Below are 16,581 nucleotides of genomic sequence, written 5' to 3'. Positions count from 1 at the left end.
TGATCTTTATCACTCTTCTAGTTGGTGGTTTCCATTTTTTCGCACCGTTTGATTTGGTTGTTTGCTCAATGTACTCTCCACCTGCTAAACTTCTATAAAATCATTACTTAATTTAGTACTATCAAACTCGTCCAAAACATTGTTATGTTTAATAATAGGGCAAATAATTTATGTTATTCTGAGAATGTGGCATTATATAATTGTGAGAGTAGGTCATTATATTATTAGTAAACGTAAATTGGTCCATAATTTTGCTATTCCACCTTCTAGTTATACTGCAATAACTAGTACCATATCTCCAATAGAATACTTTATCTAATAAATAGGGGATTAATGTGATTAAATGGGAAATGTATAATTCAATTTCTAAAATACAACTAAACATGGGATAACATGTATTAGAAATTCAATCATTTGTACTTCCATGAACCAAATGAATCTAAGTATACATTTTGTATACATTTTGGGACCTAAACAAATGAAAAGCACTGAACTTAATAGGGTATAAAAAAGTGAATTAATCTTATATACACTGATAGTGTATACATTAGCAGATCTTGATTGTTCTTAACTAATAGTGACCTTTTGACTTATTATGTAAAAACAGGAAAATGTGACTATGCATATTTGATGCAATTAAGGAAAACTACGCAATCGTGCTCACATATTGCAAATGTTAAATTTTTTCCTTCAAATTCAAAATAAGCCATTTTAATCCCTAGCGAATAAAAGATGTACCTTTTTGGTTCCTAGTTACAATTTTACTCGCATTTTAGCCATAATAAGTCAAAGACACTGACGTGCGTGGGGTATACATATACAATTAGCTCATTCACAATCAAGTGTTACATTTATAAACTCCTAAATACCCCACATATGATTTATCGCAAGTATACGAATCGTGAGCAAGTATGGGGTATTAAGGGTCGATTCCACAAGGAAGATTGCAATTACCAGTGTTTTTCGACTTCTTTATTATCTAGACTACCATAAACATATAAAAGTAATGAAAATAACACTAGAAAGCTCCTAGAGATATGGAATTCCTTATTACTTTTACAAATGAGATTACCGGTTAAGTAAATGCTATTATTTTGGCTAGTTATGGCGTAATTGCCTAATGTATGTGAAACCTACTCTCGTAGTGAATCAACTATACTTGTAACTAAACCATACCTACTCTCGTGGTTATGATATTAATTACAAACTCATTTCTTCTATGAAATTACATGAAACAAGTTACTAAAGCCACATAGGTGCACCTCTACTCTCGTAAGTGTACTCCCTAGGCTTATCACTTCTTTGAACTAGTGTTAAATTCCAATTTTCATTGCAAACTTAACACCTTAAGATTATCATAATTAATGGCCAGTTAATCATGATTAGAAAACCAAAAGTGATAAATAACTTGCTCAAAATAATATCACCAAGTAGCCAAGTAAACATCACAAACAAAATATAGCAAGTTCAACCATAACTCTAGGCATAAACTTTAACTAAACATAATAAAAACACAAAGCCAACTTGTATTATAATTAAACATGAAATCCAATACAAGAGAGAAAGTAGTAGAAGAGATATCACCCTTGTCACATGAGATCAACCTCTTCATCTTTGCTCCTCAATCTTCATCCAAATCTAACTACAAATACAAAATGAATAAACTACACTAACTGCTCTATGCTAATGAACTAAGAAAAACTAGTGAAAACTACATTTTTGTGGAGTTTCTCTAGGCTTCCAAAGTTATCAAAATGGTTCTCCAAGGCAGCTATTTATAGGGAAATTTCTTGCAAGAAACAAGGTGTTAAATCATGTCTTGAGCCCATAAACAAGTTAGAATGAGTTGTAAAGCTTCTTTTGCAGCTGTCTTGGGCTGTTTCCATCGATATTCTTGCAGGAAAAATGGACCAAAAAGCTTGTGTGAATAAAACATAATTTTCTGAGCAAGTTGCAGCCACAATTGAGGATTACGCGACTTGTGAAAACGCGGCTTCATGCCACGTTTTCACTGACCCACGTTTTCACTTCTGTGCATTTAACATTAATTCAACTACTATTTACTCGATGATGGAGGCCGAACTAGCTCTTGTGTAAAACACAGAAGTTGTAGCCCTTTGAGTTAGCTTTCCAATATCTCAAGAATCATCCCATTTCGAGCTCTCTAGACCAAGATATGACCAAAATACTAAAGACTGGTCAGAGCTCTGTTTTCAACTTTGGACAGCTGAGTTGATTTCAGTATTTCAACTTTTGGACTATGAAAACGGCTGAATTGGACTTTGATATCTTCGTACCAAATGTAGATACGTCTCGTAGCTTCAAAATGGTATAAAGATCATCTCAATCCAATGTATGTAGCCCAAGATATAGCCAAAATACCAACAGATGCCAAAGCTGACTTTTGTTTGATTCTTTTGTCCTCAAATTGCATTTCTCCTTTTACACTTCATATTTTATTTTCATCACTCTAAATCATCATCAATCATCCAAATATCTTCTTAATGGTCTCCATTTGATGATTGAATCATTAAACCTGTAAAATATGAAATTTTTACCATAAAAATCCATAGAAATGCAATTTTCACACTTTAACCACAAAATGCATATTTTCACTAGAATCTTAGTTAATTATTTATAAAACTAAATAAAACACACTAAAAGTAACCAATAAAGCACACTAAAAATACATAAAATATACTCTTATCAGACACGTCACGTGCTAAATATTTAAAGTATAAATTTGACAATATACATAATTCTTGACTCAATTTGTCACGTGCAATCACGTGTATTTGTTAATTATCCTTAAGAACAAAACCAGAAGACCAATGAGCTAATCCTCTATTTCTCTATCCCTAACCTTAATTTCGCAACATACTAGCTTCAAGACTCAATCGAGATCATCAATAATCACTAATCACCTTCACCCTTACAAAGGAGTGGTTTAACTATTGGTGAGATTTAGTGGATTAATTGGTTAAATGAAATTGTTCAATATATTTTTATCCTTTTGAGCTTCCGACTGAAATTGAAACTGAATTTGTTTTCACCAAATTGAAATCAAATTGAATTAAGATTGAAAATTGATGTTGAAATCAATTAACCACTTTTATCCATATTCGTATTTGGTATTGAAATACAAAAACTATTTTTGTTTAATATCTAAAGAGTATATCATGTGATTTATTAAGTTAATTTATATTAACTTAGAGTTACTATTCATAAATTCCAGATAAGGGTCATGTATGCATATGTATACAAAGTGATATATAATTAAGCTTTAGATACTAGGTTCAAAACATCTCATTTACAAAAAAAACAAAAAATAAAAAAATAGAGCTTTAGATATTAAGACTACTTAACGTACATATTACTGTGAAGTACGACCTATATAATGTTTTCTTTACTTGTTGGAAAGGAGTTAGTCTACTTATTCACAAATGATGAGATAATCTATAATTAATAATCTAAGGCTCCGTATGAATTCCCTTTGTTTCCCAAAAACTATTTTTGTTCGTGGAATTTACAGTAATAAATTTTAAAAATAATTTTAAAAACAATTTCAAAAATACACAAACTCAAATATGCCTAAAAACAAGAAGAAAAATTAAATAAAAGAAACTCCCACCTTTCTTCTTTCATACACTACGCATCACTCTCAACGACCACCACCACCCCTCTCCCCTCCACTGCCGCCCCCGCCCTTTCCTCTCCCCTTCCTTCCTCTAGTTTGCGGCAAATGTGAAGGAGCCAAGCAGGAACGGTGAAGAATACAGAAGGGAGCATAGTAGGAAGTCAACAAGAATTCAGAGCATTTCTTGTGGTCACAAATCCCCCGCCACCACCCACGACCAGCGCACAGCTCCTTGGAAGCTGTCTAGAGTCCAGACTAAAATGGTGAAGCCATTTGAGGAGCATCTTGAACATATTCAGACCGAGAAACTAGTAACTGTAATTGTTGCTGGAGTTTTCCTGAAGTGGGCAGTCGACATCGGTAATTGGAGGATATTCCAGAGGCCTATGTCAGTTGTGGCTTTTTCAACATTTTACCATTTTGAGCTCATCGTCCAGAATGGCCATTTTCCCTATGATTTAGTTACCGAGTATGCATATAAGAAACACATTTGCACTGGGTTAACAACCATCTTTTCTTGCAAAGATAAATCAAATCAAACTTTTCCTTTAATTTCGGATATGTTTGAATTTCAATGATCCAAAAGTACGATAATATGTTTAGGAAAAGAATATGGCCATTATTATAACGCCTCTAGCACTGTGTATACATCACTAGCCACTTTTGTATTATGTTTGTTAAAACGAAGTGCCATTTTCAAGAGATATGAATGTTAACTAAGAGCAAATTGTATGGCTTGCTGGTTACATATTTATTACTGTTTACAAAATTTTCAAAAGATGTAACCATTTTAAAGTTGTCTTGAAAAAGGTCATTACCATTCGTTGATAAATGCCAGATAATATATACTAATTTATGAATGCTTGAATATATATATTAATTAGAGTTAGGAATGGAGAAAGATTGGGGAAAATAGAGGATTAAGGTTGGTTGCTCCATTACTTTTATGCTTAAAGATGGTTGATAAATACGCATGAATTGCACGTAACAAATTCAGTCAAGAATTACACAAGTTGCACGATTTTTGCACGATTTACTTTGTAGATATTGAGCACATAATGTGTCTATGACTAGATTTGTCAATGAGTGAGATATTACCCGAACTCAACTCAGACCTATCATATTTTTTCTTTCAGTATGACTCTAAACTATTAAACTCAGACCTTATCATAATCCAAACTATGAGGATTCAAAAATTATTTTATATTTCTCTTATTTTTGAATACGTTAATTTATATTTTATTTTAATTTACTTGTCTTAATTTCTTAGATACTTGAACGGTTGACTCAAGATTTTTATCTTTTCCCTTTTATAATTTAGTGCATATTAAGTTTCGTAGTGCATTATGGTAGTGTAACCAACTAGTAAAATGTATGTACTAAATTCGGTGGAAAAAGAGGTGTGGTGCAAGAGGGATTATGTGATTAGAAGTGTTAAGAGTAAATTAGAAAACACAAAATATATTAGTGATTAGAGACAAAGAGATAAGTTTGAACAAGAGGCCGCCAAGTGTCGGCGATCTAATTTTTCATTGACCAAGACTTTCTTAGTCTTTATCTTGTAAATTTAACACCAAAAACCTTCCATTTTCTTGCTAAGAGGGCCGAAATAGAGAGAGAGAAGGGAGGAAAAAAAACTTCAAAATCTTGCTTGATCAAGTGAGAAATCCAACAAGAAATCTTCATCTACTCCGTGGATTGTCACAACAAGTGAGGAAGTAAGCTTGTAGTGAAGTTATTTGAAGAAGAAAGCTCTTGTCTTCTATCTTATCTTGGGATTTTGAGGTATATTACTAAGAAACCTCTCTTTTCTTCTTATTTTGCGATTTAATTGACATATGATTTGATTATGAAGGATTTCATGGAAGATTTCACGATTTTATTAAGTTTATTGAATTTTCTAGCTTTGAAATGATTTGTCCAGTTTTGATATGGGATTTTATAGTTTTGATATGAGGTTTTCTAGCTTTGACATGAAATTTCTAGTTTCGATATGCGATTTTCAATTTTGGTATGCAACTTCCAACTTTGAAGTACAAATTTCCAACTTTGATGTAGTTTGGTTAGAGATTTATATATGTCCAAAGTTGATAGCTTTCTTGACCTAGAACGAAGACCATATACCCCATAATATATGATCTTGATTGTTAGTGGTTTTGTCATGAAATTAGGGTTGAAAATGAGAGAGTTAACTTGAAAAAATTAAGGGATATGCTGCTGAAATTTTTCCCTTTATTCATTAAGTGAGAGAGAGTGAGAGTTGAGGTGTAAATTTAGGGTGTTTTTACTTTCCTTTTTGCATATGATCTTACTCGAGACACTTGTTACAATTTTAGTCTCTGTATGTGTGTTAGTTTTGCCAAAACAAGAGGTTTAAACGAAAGGAAATGAGTTTTCTCCAAACTATTTTCTAATCGAAATTTTCAATTTGTACCTCGAAAGTCTTGTCATGTTTTCTTTAAATTTTTTAATACAATCACTGTCTTTGTACTTAATATTCTTCTTGAAGTATTGGTTTAGCATGCACGTGGGTTTTTCCCTAGATTTGAACATGAAATCTTGGCAGTTTTGAAAGCTAAATGGTGGTCAAACCTGCAAATCGGTTTATTGGTTAAGTGAAGTTTCAAAACTCATAGTTTTGCATTTATATTGGCCTCAAGTAGTTAGATTCTTGATATATTATATGACCGCGGGATTTGAGCATGTCCAAGAGGACGAATCAGGGTTTGAAGTGAAATGATTGTGATCCATTAGTGAGTGTTCCTTGTGTTCTGTGAATTAAATGTCTTTATGGTGTTGTTATTGGCTTGTTTGACTGTTAAATGTATTTCAATGATTACTTTACTATTAATAAGTGAGTGTATACTTTACTGCACTTGACCTAAGTGAATATGAATTTTCAATAGTCAAATGATTGAATATTAATTGTGCATGAATGTAAGTCATGTATACTTTATCGCATTGGCTGAATTGGGCCCTTGCCCTTCGTCACTAGCCTATTCGAGCCAGAAGCAGATTCAATCGGGTAGGTTGGTAACCCTGGGCCACTATTTTGATATATTCGAGTATTACCATGAAGTTAGGTGGAGTACCGATCAGTGAATGAAATGACTGAAATGAAATGATCAATGTAGGGGTTTTTGTTTTCAAATGTCGGAAGTTATAAGGAAGAGATGGGCAGAAACTGAATGAATAAATAAATGAATGGCTCTAAATGAACTCGTATCCTTTAAGTGATTGAGTGTTTACTTCTTGAATGCCTTGAGACTGTTTATTACTGTTTATCATTGTGCAAAGTGTGTGAAATTGTTAAATGAAATATTTCTGTGATTTGACTAGTGTTTGCTTGGATGCTTGTTTGGGAACCTCACTGAGCATAAGCTCATCCCATAGTTTATTTTCCTTACAGGAGTTGAGAACCGGAGCAAATAAGCTTGAACTAATGTATAATGATCCTCTTGCATATGTACTTTTGGCAAACAAATTGTATTTTGATATTTAATGGTGCATCTTACATTTCACTTTTGATTTGTAACTAAACTTGAACTTTGGATGAATTGTAGAACTCTGATGTTAAATTTGAAGGTTTGAAAGGTTATTTTGAGAATTTATTATAGTGAGTCTTGACGAGAGTTGGACAGGTAGTCCGCCAAACTCTTGGATACACCCTAAAGGAAAGGAAGGTTGAGCCGTCACACAAACCCTGTGAAATAATTATGGGTATGGTTTTATATGATGATGCATAAATCCAAATCCAAATCTTTGACGATCGTTGTTAACTTGTTATGTTAGTAATAAGAAAGTACAATCAAACACAACAAAAGATTGTTTGATAATGAAGAGTTGATAGTTCATGATTTAGAGATTAACATTGCTATACTTCCAAACCTCTTGCAAGTTACTGGTGCTGATGATGGGAACTAAACTATTAGTTGGAAATATCCCAAAACTATACTTCCAATTTAGGATAATCAAAAGATTATTGCAACTATCATATGATTAAACTACCAAAGCGTAAAATCATTTCAACTTTTGAAGTCATTCCAAAATAAACAGCCTGAAAGCCCCAATAAATCAAACTAGAAATTCTTTAAACATAAATTTTATCCTTTTTACAGCAAAAAAAAAAAAAAAAAAAAACAACAACAACATTTACAATACTAACACTGGATCTTGAATGCACATAGCTAACATGGATAAAATTCTCAGACATCAAACAAGAATAGCAAACAAAGAATTCTTGAGGTACTCTTTTAATTCAACCAATTAGTGTATCATGTATTCAATATTTGCTCAGTAATTGCCCTATATTTTATTTGAAGAGAGTTTCAGATGGTGTACTTTTTTCTTCTTGGGTTTCTAATAACTCAGATTGTAAAATTTATTAGAAAGGTTATTTTCAATAGTGGGTCTTTTATAAGGGGGTTTAATGGCGATTAAAAAACATAAATAAAAAAAACATTAGATGCAATGAATGCTTCTGCATTCACTTTATCTTTCGTTAACTAGATACATCATTTATTTTTCGTTGCTTAATATCCAATATTCCAATATTATATAATATTTATATAATTAATTTTATGTGAACATCAAACACCAATATACAGTGGAATAATTCCAAAATCAAATTGATTATGAATGTTTATTTTATAGTGAAAGTTATACTTATTTGAAAAAATTACTAGTCTAAACATACTAAGTAAATAAAATCATTTTCCTACTTAGTCAATTTAAAGAGATAGTGTAAATAATACTCATAGAAGTGATGTATTTGTAAATAGTGTTTATAGAAATAAAGTGTCTCGCGTGCAAAACTAAAAACTAACAATTTACTTGTGAACTTCATTGATTACATAAAAATCCTTTTTGGAAACCAAAAATTTTTTGTTTATATGTTTCTGGAAATTATGCTTAGTAAGTTGAAAGCGCGATTAAGAAATTATTTCAAAACTTGTGCAACCAAAACTTGTTTATCTTTTCAAAGAAAGTTGTTCTTCTAACAAACGATTGTTAATTACGAACTAAACGAGCTTTAGTTTGAGTTGGATGAGCATATTTTTATTGGTATTAGCGTTTGAATTACAATTGTTTGATTTACTTAAAGTTTGATTATGGAAAGAATTTAAGATTGGTTATATCTCAATATGGTTCATTAATGGCATTTCTATGATTGGCCACAATAATGCTCTGAACCAAGAAAATGCATCAAAAACTAATTTACAAAAAGAATTTAAAGGAAATGCAAAACAATAAAAAGAACCTTCTACAAACCCAAAAAAAAAAAAAGAGAAAACCATTTAAAGAGAAAAAACCAAAGAAAATAAAGCAAAAATAGAAATTTAAAACCAAAGAAACATATGAAAAATATGCATCTTTTTCTTATTCATTTGTCAATTTAAAAAAAAATACTGTTAAGAGGGGTTAATTACAATTTATCTCTCTAAGACATACCCTAATTTTCACCTTGCCCATTAACTTTTATTTTGAGTCACTTAAGCCTTGAGAGACAAAAATACCCCTCTATTATATGCTAAGTTTTTATTTTAAAATTTTCTTCTTCTTCTTTCTAATGAATTTTAAGATGCTGTTCATTTTTTACTTCTATAATTGATGATAGTAAAGTTTTATGTGAGAGGAGTAGATATATAAAGGAATATACTAACAATTTATTATTTTTAAGAAATGGTAAAGGAAAGATCCTAATAATCAAGATTTATAAGAGGAAAAAAAAAAGATGTTCAAATAATTGACATGTGAATGTGTGGTTTTAAATAATAGATAATTGATTTTGAAAGAAATAGAATCTAAATTTGTTTTTAATTTCTTAAATTGGTGAATAGATGATATTAATTTGTAATTGACTAATTAGAAGGAAAAACTATAAGTTTCTTCAATTTTGTAAATTAGAGAATAGACATCACAAATTTGTTGTTAGTGAAATTTCTTATTTGCTCATAAATAAAAATTTGCAAAAAGAAAACTAATTTGGAAGAAAAGAGAAAATAGAAGAGAACAAAGAAAAAAAATCAGCATAATTGAGAGGTAGTTTTATCTTGAATGGGAGTAAATGATACCCAAAAGGAAAAAAAAAAAAAAAAAAAAACGTTAGCAAGTCCAAGTAGAGGAGGTTTAAATATATGCAAGCTAAAGGTTAAAATTTGACTAGAATGGTGAGGTGGTGACTAAAGATTTTTTTCTTTAAAAAAAAAAAAAGAGCATTTTAGTGTTATTTTATGTGGAGCAAGTAATTAAAATGACTTATTTTGAATTTGACATACTAAAATTTAACATCAGCAATATATGATATACAAATGGTGTCATTTTCCTTACAATTAAATTGTAGAGGAGACATTTGAGATTTTGCAATCTTCCCCCCTTTTTTTTAATTAATTAGGGAAAAAATTGTTGCCAAAAAAAGTTCAACATGGATGAATTTTTCATTTTTCTCATTTCCTAATTTATCATATGAGTAGCAGTTACCAACACGAGTCACAATTCACAAACACAATATCTACTATCGTACGTATGTCGTTCAAGTGACGGTCCAAACACCACGGCGACTGCCACCTCCCCTCCGCCTTAGCAGCTCTGCCAGCTCCACCGATGTACGCAACCAGCACCGCCATAAGCCACCACCCACCGCCATCGACCCTCGCAAAAATGTCTGTCCTCTACCACCACTCCATTACCCTCCCCTTCCTACCCACTCCAGCACTCAAACCCCAGCTTCCAACACTTATTTTCTCCATCCCGCCATTCTTCAAGAAACACCACCCCACCATTTCCCCTATTTACTTGTCTTCCTCGAAATATTCTTATTCTTACAGCGACTCATCCGAACCCAGTAAACCCAATCCCTCTTTTTCTCCCCAAGACAACAACGACGACGAAGAACCCGATAGAAAACCCAAAACAGTTACAGACGAGTGGGGCGAGAAAGGGGAGGCAGAACCCGAACCACCGACGAAGTTTTCCGGCCCGGATCCTCCTGGAGAAGAAGCGGACGACGAGTGGGGCGGTGTTGGGGTTAAGGATGATAGGTATGGGAATGGGAGTCCTGGGGTTGAGGTTGATGGGGAGAGCCAGAAGCTTAGGGACTTGAAAAGAGCTCTCGTGGATACTGTCTACGGGACGGATTTCGGGTTTCGGGCTTCGTCCGAACTTCGGGCCGAGGCTATTGAGTTGATTGCCCAGCTGGAGGCTGCTAATCCCAATCCAGCTCCGACTGAGAGCCCGGAATTGCTTGATGGCAATTGGGTTCTGCTGTAAGCTCTATTTCCCTGTTCTTTTCGTCATTCTTGAATCACTAATGGTGTGTGAATTTGATCATACCAGACAGGAAATAGTATTTATTTAGCTTTTCTGCATTGCAATATAGTCAAATTAGGGAAATGTATCAGAAAAGAGCACCATTTGCGCTGCGAAATTTGATGTTAAATTGAGCTTTCTTCAGATAGCACAGCTAATTTCTGAAAAATCAATGCTTAGGGTGAACATCGTTTCTGTCTTGTGTCAGGTTTACTGCATTTTCTGAGCTGCTGCCTCTTCTGGCAACAGGCAGCTTACCACTGGTGAAGGTTGAGAAGATATCCCAATCAGTTAATTCTAGCAGCTTAACCATAGATAATTCCACCACAATATCAGGTCCTGTTGCCTCTCTCTCTTTTAGTGCCAGTGCTGCTTTTGAAGTGAGGAGTCCATCAAGAATACAGGTTCAATTTAAGGAAGGGACCCTGAATCCTCCCGAGATCAAGTCCAGCATAGATCTTCCAGAAGATGTTGATATTTTCGGGCAAAAAATCAATTTATCACCCGTGCAACAATCTCTGAATCCTTTGCAAAATGCTGTGGCTGGGATTGGACGTGCTATTTCCGGTCAGCCTCCTCTTAAGATTCCTATCCCTGGTGAGAGGGCAAAATCTTGGCTTCTTATCACATACCTTGACAAGGATCTCCGTATATCAAGGGGAGATGGTGGTCTATTTGTGCTGGCTAAGGAAGGGAGTACTCTTCTAGATCAGTAGCCAGGTGTTCTTCTAAGCATTAGTTCTTCCCTCCTTGAAGACTTGTAGTTTGAAGACTTGTAGATACAATTTTTGGTTATTATACTTCATCTTATACATAATTGAGTGTGACACACCCGTTGCTGGCACTGCTGTTCCGTTTTTACTTATACGCAATTGCTATCTGGCACTTTAAAAGTTGAGATCAAACCCTAATTTATACTTTCTTTTTTTCTAAGTCTATATTTTGCCACTGAAGAGTTGAAGACTTCTAATCCGTCCTCTAGTAATGTGTGCTTTCGACTGCTGTATTCTCCATTGCAACTGAGTCATTATGTGTCTTTTTCTCTTTGACAAGTTACATCCATATGATATTGCTCTCTAATGGCAACAACCAGAGTTTAGGAGGATCATAGGCTACTAGCATTGATTAGGCTGTCAGCTTCATCATACTTGATGAAATAAAAGGGAGCGAGCATGAGGAGTTGATATGTCTACATGCAGCAGTACTATATCATATCTGAAACTCCGGTGTCCTATAGATTCTGGATTAACAACAGAAGGTGTGCTCTGTTACTCTGAAAGACACAATAGTTTCAGAAAATGTGCTCAATTCTGCTTTGTTATTACACTTCCAGTTTAGCTGCACTTTATTGGCCCCACGTTAGTGTTTTTACCCATAGGTGGATTGAGTGCATATAAGATTTGATTTGGGAATAAGCATACTTGGTGGCCTGTCCTACATTGTTCATAGCTGTTGGGAAGCTGCTTCAAACCTCACCACCTATATCTTCTGCAATTTAGCATTGGTGCCCTGGCCTCCTCAAAGGGTAACCCGACCAGAGTTTGATAGTTTTGTTACATTTTAAGTATCAGAATATAGATACTGCACATTCTTCGTAGTTTTCTTGCATCCAATTGAATTATACGAAGTGAACAATTAAAGCTATGGAGTTTTGCAATCAGTTGTTCCTTGTGTTTTATTTGTTTTCTTTGTCAGTTGTGCTGGTTTTGGAAGTATAATGTGGTGGAGTGCTCAGATTGTCTACGTTCACAGTTTTGATTCGAATAACTAAAATGCTTTTACAAACCCTGTTCTTCCCCGAGCAGAGGTAAAAATTAGAGGAGAAGAGATTGTAGGACGAGCCTCGGAACCAAAATGGGAATCAGTCTTGGCTACTCTTTTTGTTTTCCTTTTCCCCCTTTTTCTCAGCGACTTTTTGTTCTTTGACTTGATTGGACTGCAGAGACACACTACTATTGAGAGTAACAAACCTGGAGAACCCTAAACTATTGTCATTATCTATTTTTGGCCTCTCATCTAAATTTTGTTTCTGATTGATTTTTGAACAATTAAAATTGCACATTTTAAGCATTTTCGATGACTTTAGGCATAAATTTGGCCGGATTTAAAGGGTGTTTTTATCCATTCATAATTGAACATTCGGGACCAGCATCAGCAACCCTCAAAAGAGGTACATCATTAGATTTTTCTTCATAAATCCTATGAAAAAAAATTGGCACATTATATAAGTTTCAATATTAACCGCACAAGACATCAATCAATTCATCAAAAGTGTGAATTTACGATAAAGATGTGTGTGAATGTGAGACAGAGAGGTGTGATTTAACCCTCCTCTCCAAATGAAAAATGACCCAAAAACAGCATGGTCTACCATGGAAGAAATGGTTGATAGTTTCCTAGTTCTTTTAGGAACCAGAAAATGTCTGACGGACCCCATGAACCTTTACTTTTGTTTTTTTTTTTTTTGAAAGGTCTTGATTTCCTTTCTTTCCAGCACCAAACTACCAAATTAAACCTTCAAGTCAACAAAATTAAGTCAAGAAGGGTTACTAGAACCATAATAAAAGGAAAGAAGTGAAGAATGCCAGTACTTCACCTGGCCCAAACCCTTCTTTTGGTCTCCAACTCTCCATCCAACCAAAACAAGCCAACATCACCAACCATGACCAAGTTCCCACCCAAAATGCCAACATGGCACCAGATTATTTGATGAATCAACCCAAGTGTAAAGACTTAATAAACTAGAGACCATTTAAAAAACGGTTGACAAAGTCTTGACGGTCACAATCAGCAAAAAAGGACGTGCGCGTCTTCACGAAGTTCGCGCCATTTGTGCCGCCCTTTTTGCCCTTTTCCATGAAAAAGATTGTCAAACGCATAAACTTCAGAAAAACGCATTCGGGACATTATGATAATTCATTATTATTGATGATTAGTTGATTACTATTCACAATCTTAGTAATCTATTTTACTATATAATCAAATCCTACCTAAGTCGGCTTGTAGAATGGTAATTTACTCGCAGGTTTTTCTTTCTAGTGCGTGACTGCGTGTTTTCCTGCCAAGAAAATACAATACAAAAGTTTCTGTTTTGTTAGGATCCTATTAGCTCGTCAAAGTTTTACTCAGAATTCCAAGGATCCAGCGAAAGACTTGGATCACTAACAAAATCCAAGAAACCCTTTGTACTTGGATCACTGACTAAGGCTCTGAAGTCTGAAATCTTTACACACACGCATACACACACTGCCGAGGTGGGATTAATGTTGGTGATCAATCAAGAACTCATTTTTGTGCAGCTTTACTAGGAGAAGAGAGACGTCCTGATCCGTTTTCTTGATCAATATCGATGTCAAAGCAAGAAGAGCAGTGATCATATAGGGAAAGAAGCAAGAAAGCAGGTTTTGTTTTGGAGAAAATTTAGATTTGTTTCTTCCTTCTTTTGCTGCAAAGAATGAGCAGTAAAGAGCCAGTAAGTTTGGATGATGAGCAATTAGCAGAGCTTCGAGAAATCTTCCGATCATTCGACAGAAACAACGATGGAAGCCTCACGCAGTTAGAGCTAGGATCGCTGTTGAGATCGCTAGGCCTAAAACCAAGCCCTGATCAGCTTGAAACTTTGATCCAAAAGGCTGACAGAAACAACAATGGTTTAGTTGAATTTTCAGAGTTTATTGCTTTAGTAGCGCCAGAACTTCTACCTGCCAAATCTCCGTACACGGAGGAGCAGTTGAAGCAGTTGTTCAGGATGTTTGACAGAGATGGCAATGGTTTTATTACTGCCGCAGAGTTGGCTCACTCCATGGCCAAGCTTGGACATGCCTTGACTGCTGAAGAGCTTACTGGGATGATTAAAGAAGCTGATACTGATGGAGATGGAAGGATTAGTTTTCAGGAGTTTTCGCAGGCGATTACTTCTGCTGCTTTTGATAATTCTTGGAGTTAAGATTTGGGATGTTATCAGGTATTTGCTTTCTTTTCCAGTTGCAGATTGTCAAATATTTAGGGGCATGGTGTTTGATTTTGTTTCTAAAACCTTTTTCTGTCCACATAATCGCATTTTGATTATATATTGTTCCGAGTATGTTGTCTATGGTTATTCAATTTAATATGTCAACTTGCACCGTGATTTTCCTGATCATATCGGCCTGATTACTCTTTAACTTCAAGGAAATTCAGTTTAGAAAACACAGGAAACTTGTCTTCTTCTTCTTCTTCTTCTTCTTTAAATATTTGTACTTTTTGGTCTGCTGAAAAAGCTAAATACTGTACATTCGAAAGGTATATTTAGGATTTTCTATACATATTTATTTAAAGCCTAATGCAAAAGGGCTTCTTTTTCTGTATACGAGGCTCTTTTCAGTTTGGTAATTTTGCTCTTAAGCATATACTGTATGATGTTTGATCAATTTTCTTTACTTTGTAAATTTCCTCATCTCTTCCAAAGTGCTTTTGCAAGTTTGAATGTCCTTAATTTTGCACTTCGAGGCTTGTACCTACTTTTACATTTGGCTTTTGACAATTGAAGTAGTCGTGGTGATTCGAGAGAGGGTTGAGATGAGTGATAAAATGGGAGGATTCGTAAGTAAGAATTTTTGAATTCAAATCCTCTCAATTTATCGAAAAAAAAGAAGTAAAGTAGGAGTAGTTGTTGTAGTAATCATGAATCATGGAGAGAAAGTCTTCGTGGTTATTAACAAACCATAAAGTATAAACGCGTAAGGTGGATGGATGTACTTGGAAGAACATTCAATCCAGCCAACTTCATTAGGTTGTGGTAGCAGAGTTGACCAGCAAGAAAATTGCTGTGCCTACCAACTTCACCCCATCAATAATCCAGCTTCTGCTTCTTTATCTCTACTACTACTGCATATCAATTTTCTTATTTTTGTAGACATTAGTCCAAACTGAATAGCAACAAAACTTGGAGCCTTGCATTGCAATTATTATGAATTGGAATATCGTGGATTATTACAATGGAATTTGAAAATCTGACTGTAAAATGTTGGGCTAAATATGTTTTGCAGGTTAGACATCAAGTACTTAGGCCGATTGTGCTTTCAGAGGAGAGTGTGTTCCCTTCCGGAAAGAAGTTTTTCAGTCATAAGTTTGTAGAAACCTTGCTGAAAGCTGAATATCACTGGCCGCCTCGTAGGCATAGCAAGGCTTTTGTTTTGTAACAAGGCCAGTTCATTACTGTTTCTTTCCCCTTTTCTGTTTATGTATGGAGTGCTTCTCCTATTTCCTATAAGATAAGAAGCTTCTGCACTTGTATAAAGTTTAATTTGTTTACTGCTTTTGCCTAAAGAGGTATGAATTTTGCAATTTCAATGTTCAGCAACCAATCCATCTTATCTTTTGGCAAAAGTTCTGTTTGTAATGGATTTTTACCAGATGTTGAAGCCAAAGAAGTGCAAATTTGAAGAAAGCTCATTGATTGGTGTATAAACATGGAATGCAATGCAATATATATATATATATATATATATATAATCTGCATGTCTCTGTTGCGTGAAACCTAGTAAAACCTGGGAATTGCATGCCGTGTAGGTGCCGAGACATAACTGCATACTAGGAGCTGAAGCTCAAAGCTATCAGTAACACTTGGGTTTGGATATGCAGCAGACAGGCAACTC

At 34.4% G+C, this 16,581-nt stretch overlaps 2 protein-coding genes across 2 annotated transcripts; both read left to right on the top strand.

Annotated features, from left to right (window-relative positions):
- Nucleotides 1–10,096: 10,096 nt before the first annotated feature.
- LOC113707422 (plastoglobulin-1, chloroplastic) lies at nt 10,097–11,789 on the top strand. Its single transcript, XM_027229751.2, has 2 exons — nt 10,097–10,902; nt 11,154–11,789. The coding sequence occupies exons 1-2, from the start codon at nt 10,241–10,243 to the stop codon at nt 11,659–11,661; spliced, it is 1,170 nt and encodes a 389-aa protein (XP_027085552.2). The 5' UTR covers nt 10,097–10,240; the 3' UTR covers nt 11,662–11,789.
- Nucleotides 11,790–13,772: 1,983 nt separating this feature from the next.
- On the top strand, nt 13,773–16,378 carry LOC113706582 (probable calcium-binding protein CML18). The gene is made up of 2 exons (XM_027228507.2): nt 13,773–14,909; nt 15,973–16,378. The coding sequence occupies exon 1, from the start codon at nt 14,400–14,402 to the stop codon at nt 14,889–14,891; it is 492 nt and encodes a 163-aa protein (XP_027084308.1). The 5' UTR covers nt 13,773–14,399; the 3' UTR covers nt 14,892–14,909; nt 15,973–16,378.
- Nucleotides 16,379–16,581: the final 203 nt, after the last annotated feature.

Source organism: Coffea arabica, chromosome 8c (genome assembly GCF_036785885.1).
Source record: "Coffea arabica cultivar ET-39 chromosome 8c, Coffea Arabica ET-39 HiFi, whole genome shotgun sequence".
Taxonomy (NCBI): domain Eukaryota; kingdom Viridiplantae; phylum Streptophyta; class Magnoliopsida; order Gentianales; family Rubiaceae; genus Coffea; species Coffea arabica.
This window is presented reverse-complemented; position numbering and strand designations above follow the sequence as displayed.

What these genes read in the sequence shown, in the direction of transcription:
- LOC113707422 (XM_027229751.2), top strand. Translation starts at nt 10,241, where the DNA reads ATGTACGCAACCAGCACCGCCATAAGCCACCACCCACCGCCATCGACC. An exon ending in GATGGCAATTGGGTTCTGCT is followed by an intron (nt 10,903 to 11,153) that starts GTAAGCTCTATT and finishes GTCTTGTGTCAG; the next exon opens with GTTTACTGCATTTTCTGAGC.
- LOC113706582 (XM_027228507.2), top strand. Translation starts at nt 14,400, where the DNA reads ATGAGCAGTAAAGAGCCAGTAAGTTTGGATGATGAGCAATTAGCAGAG.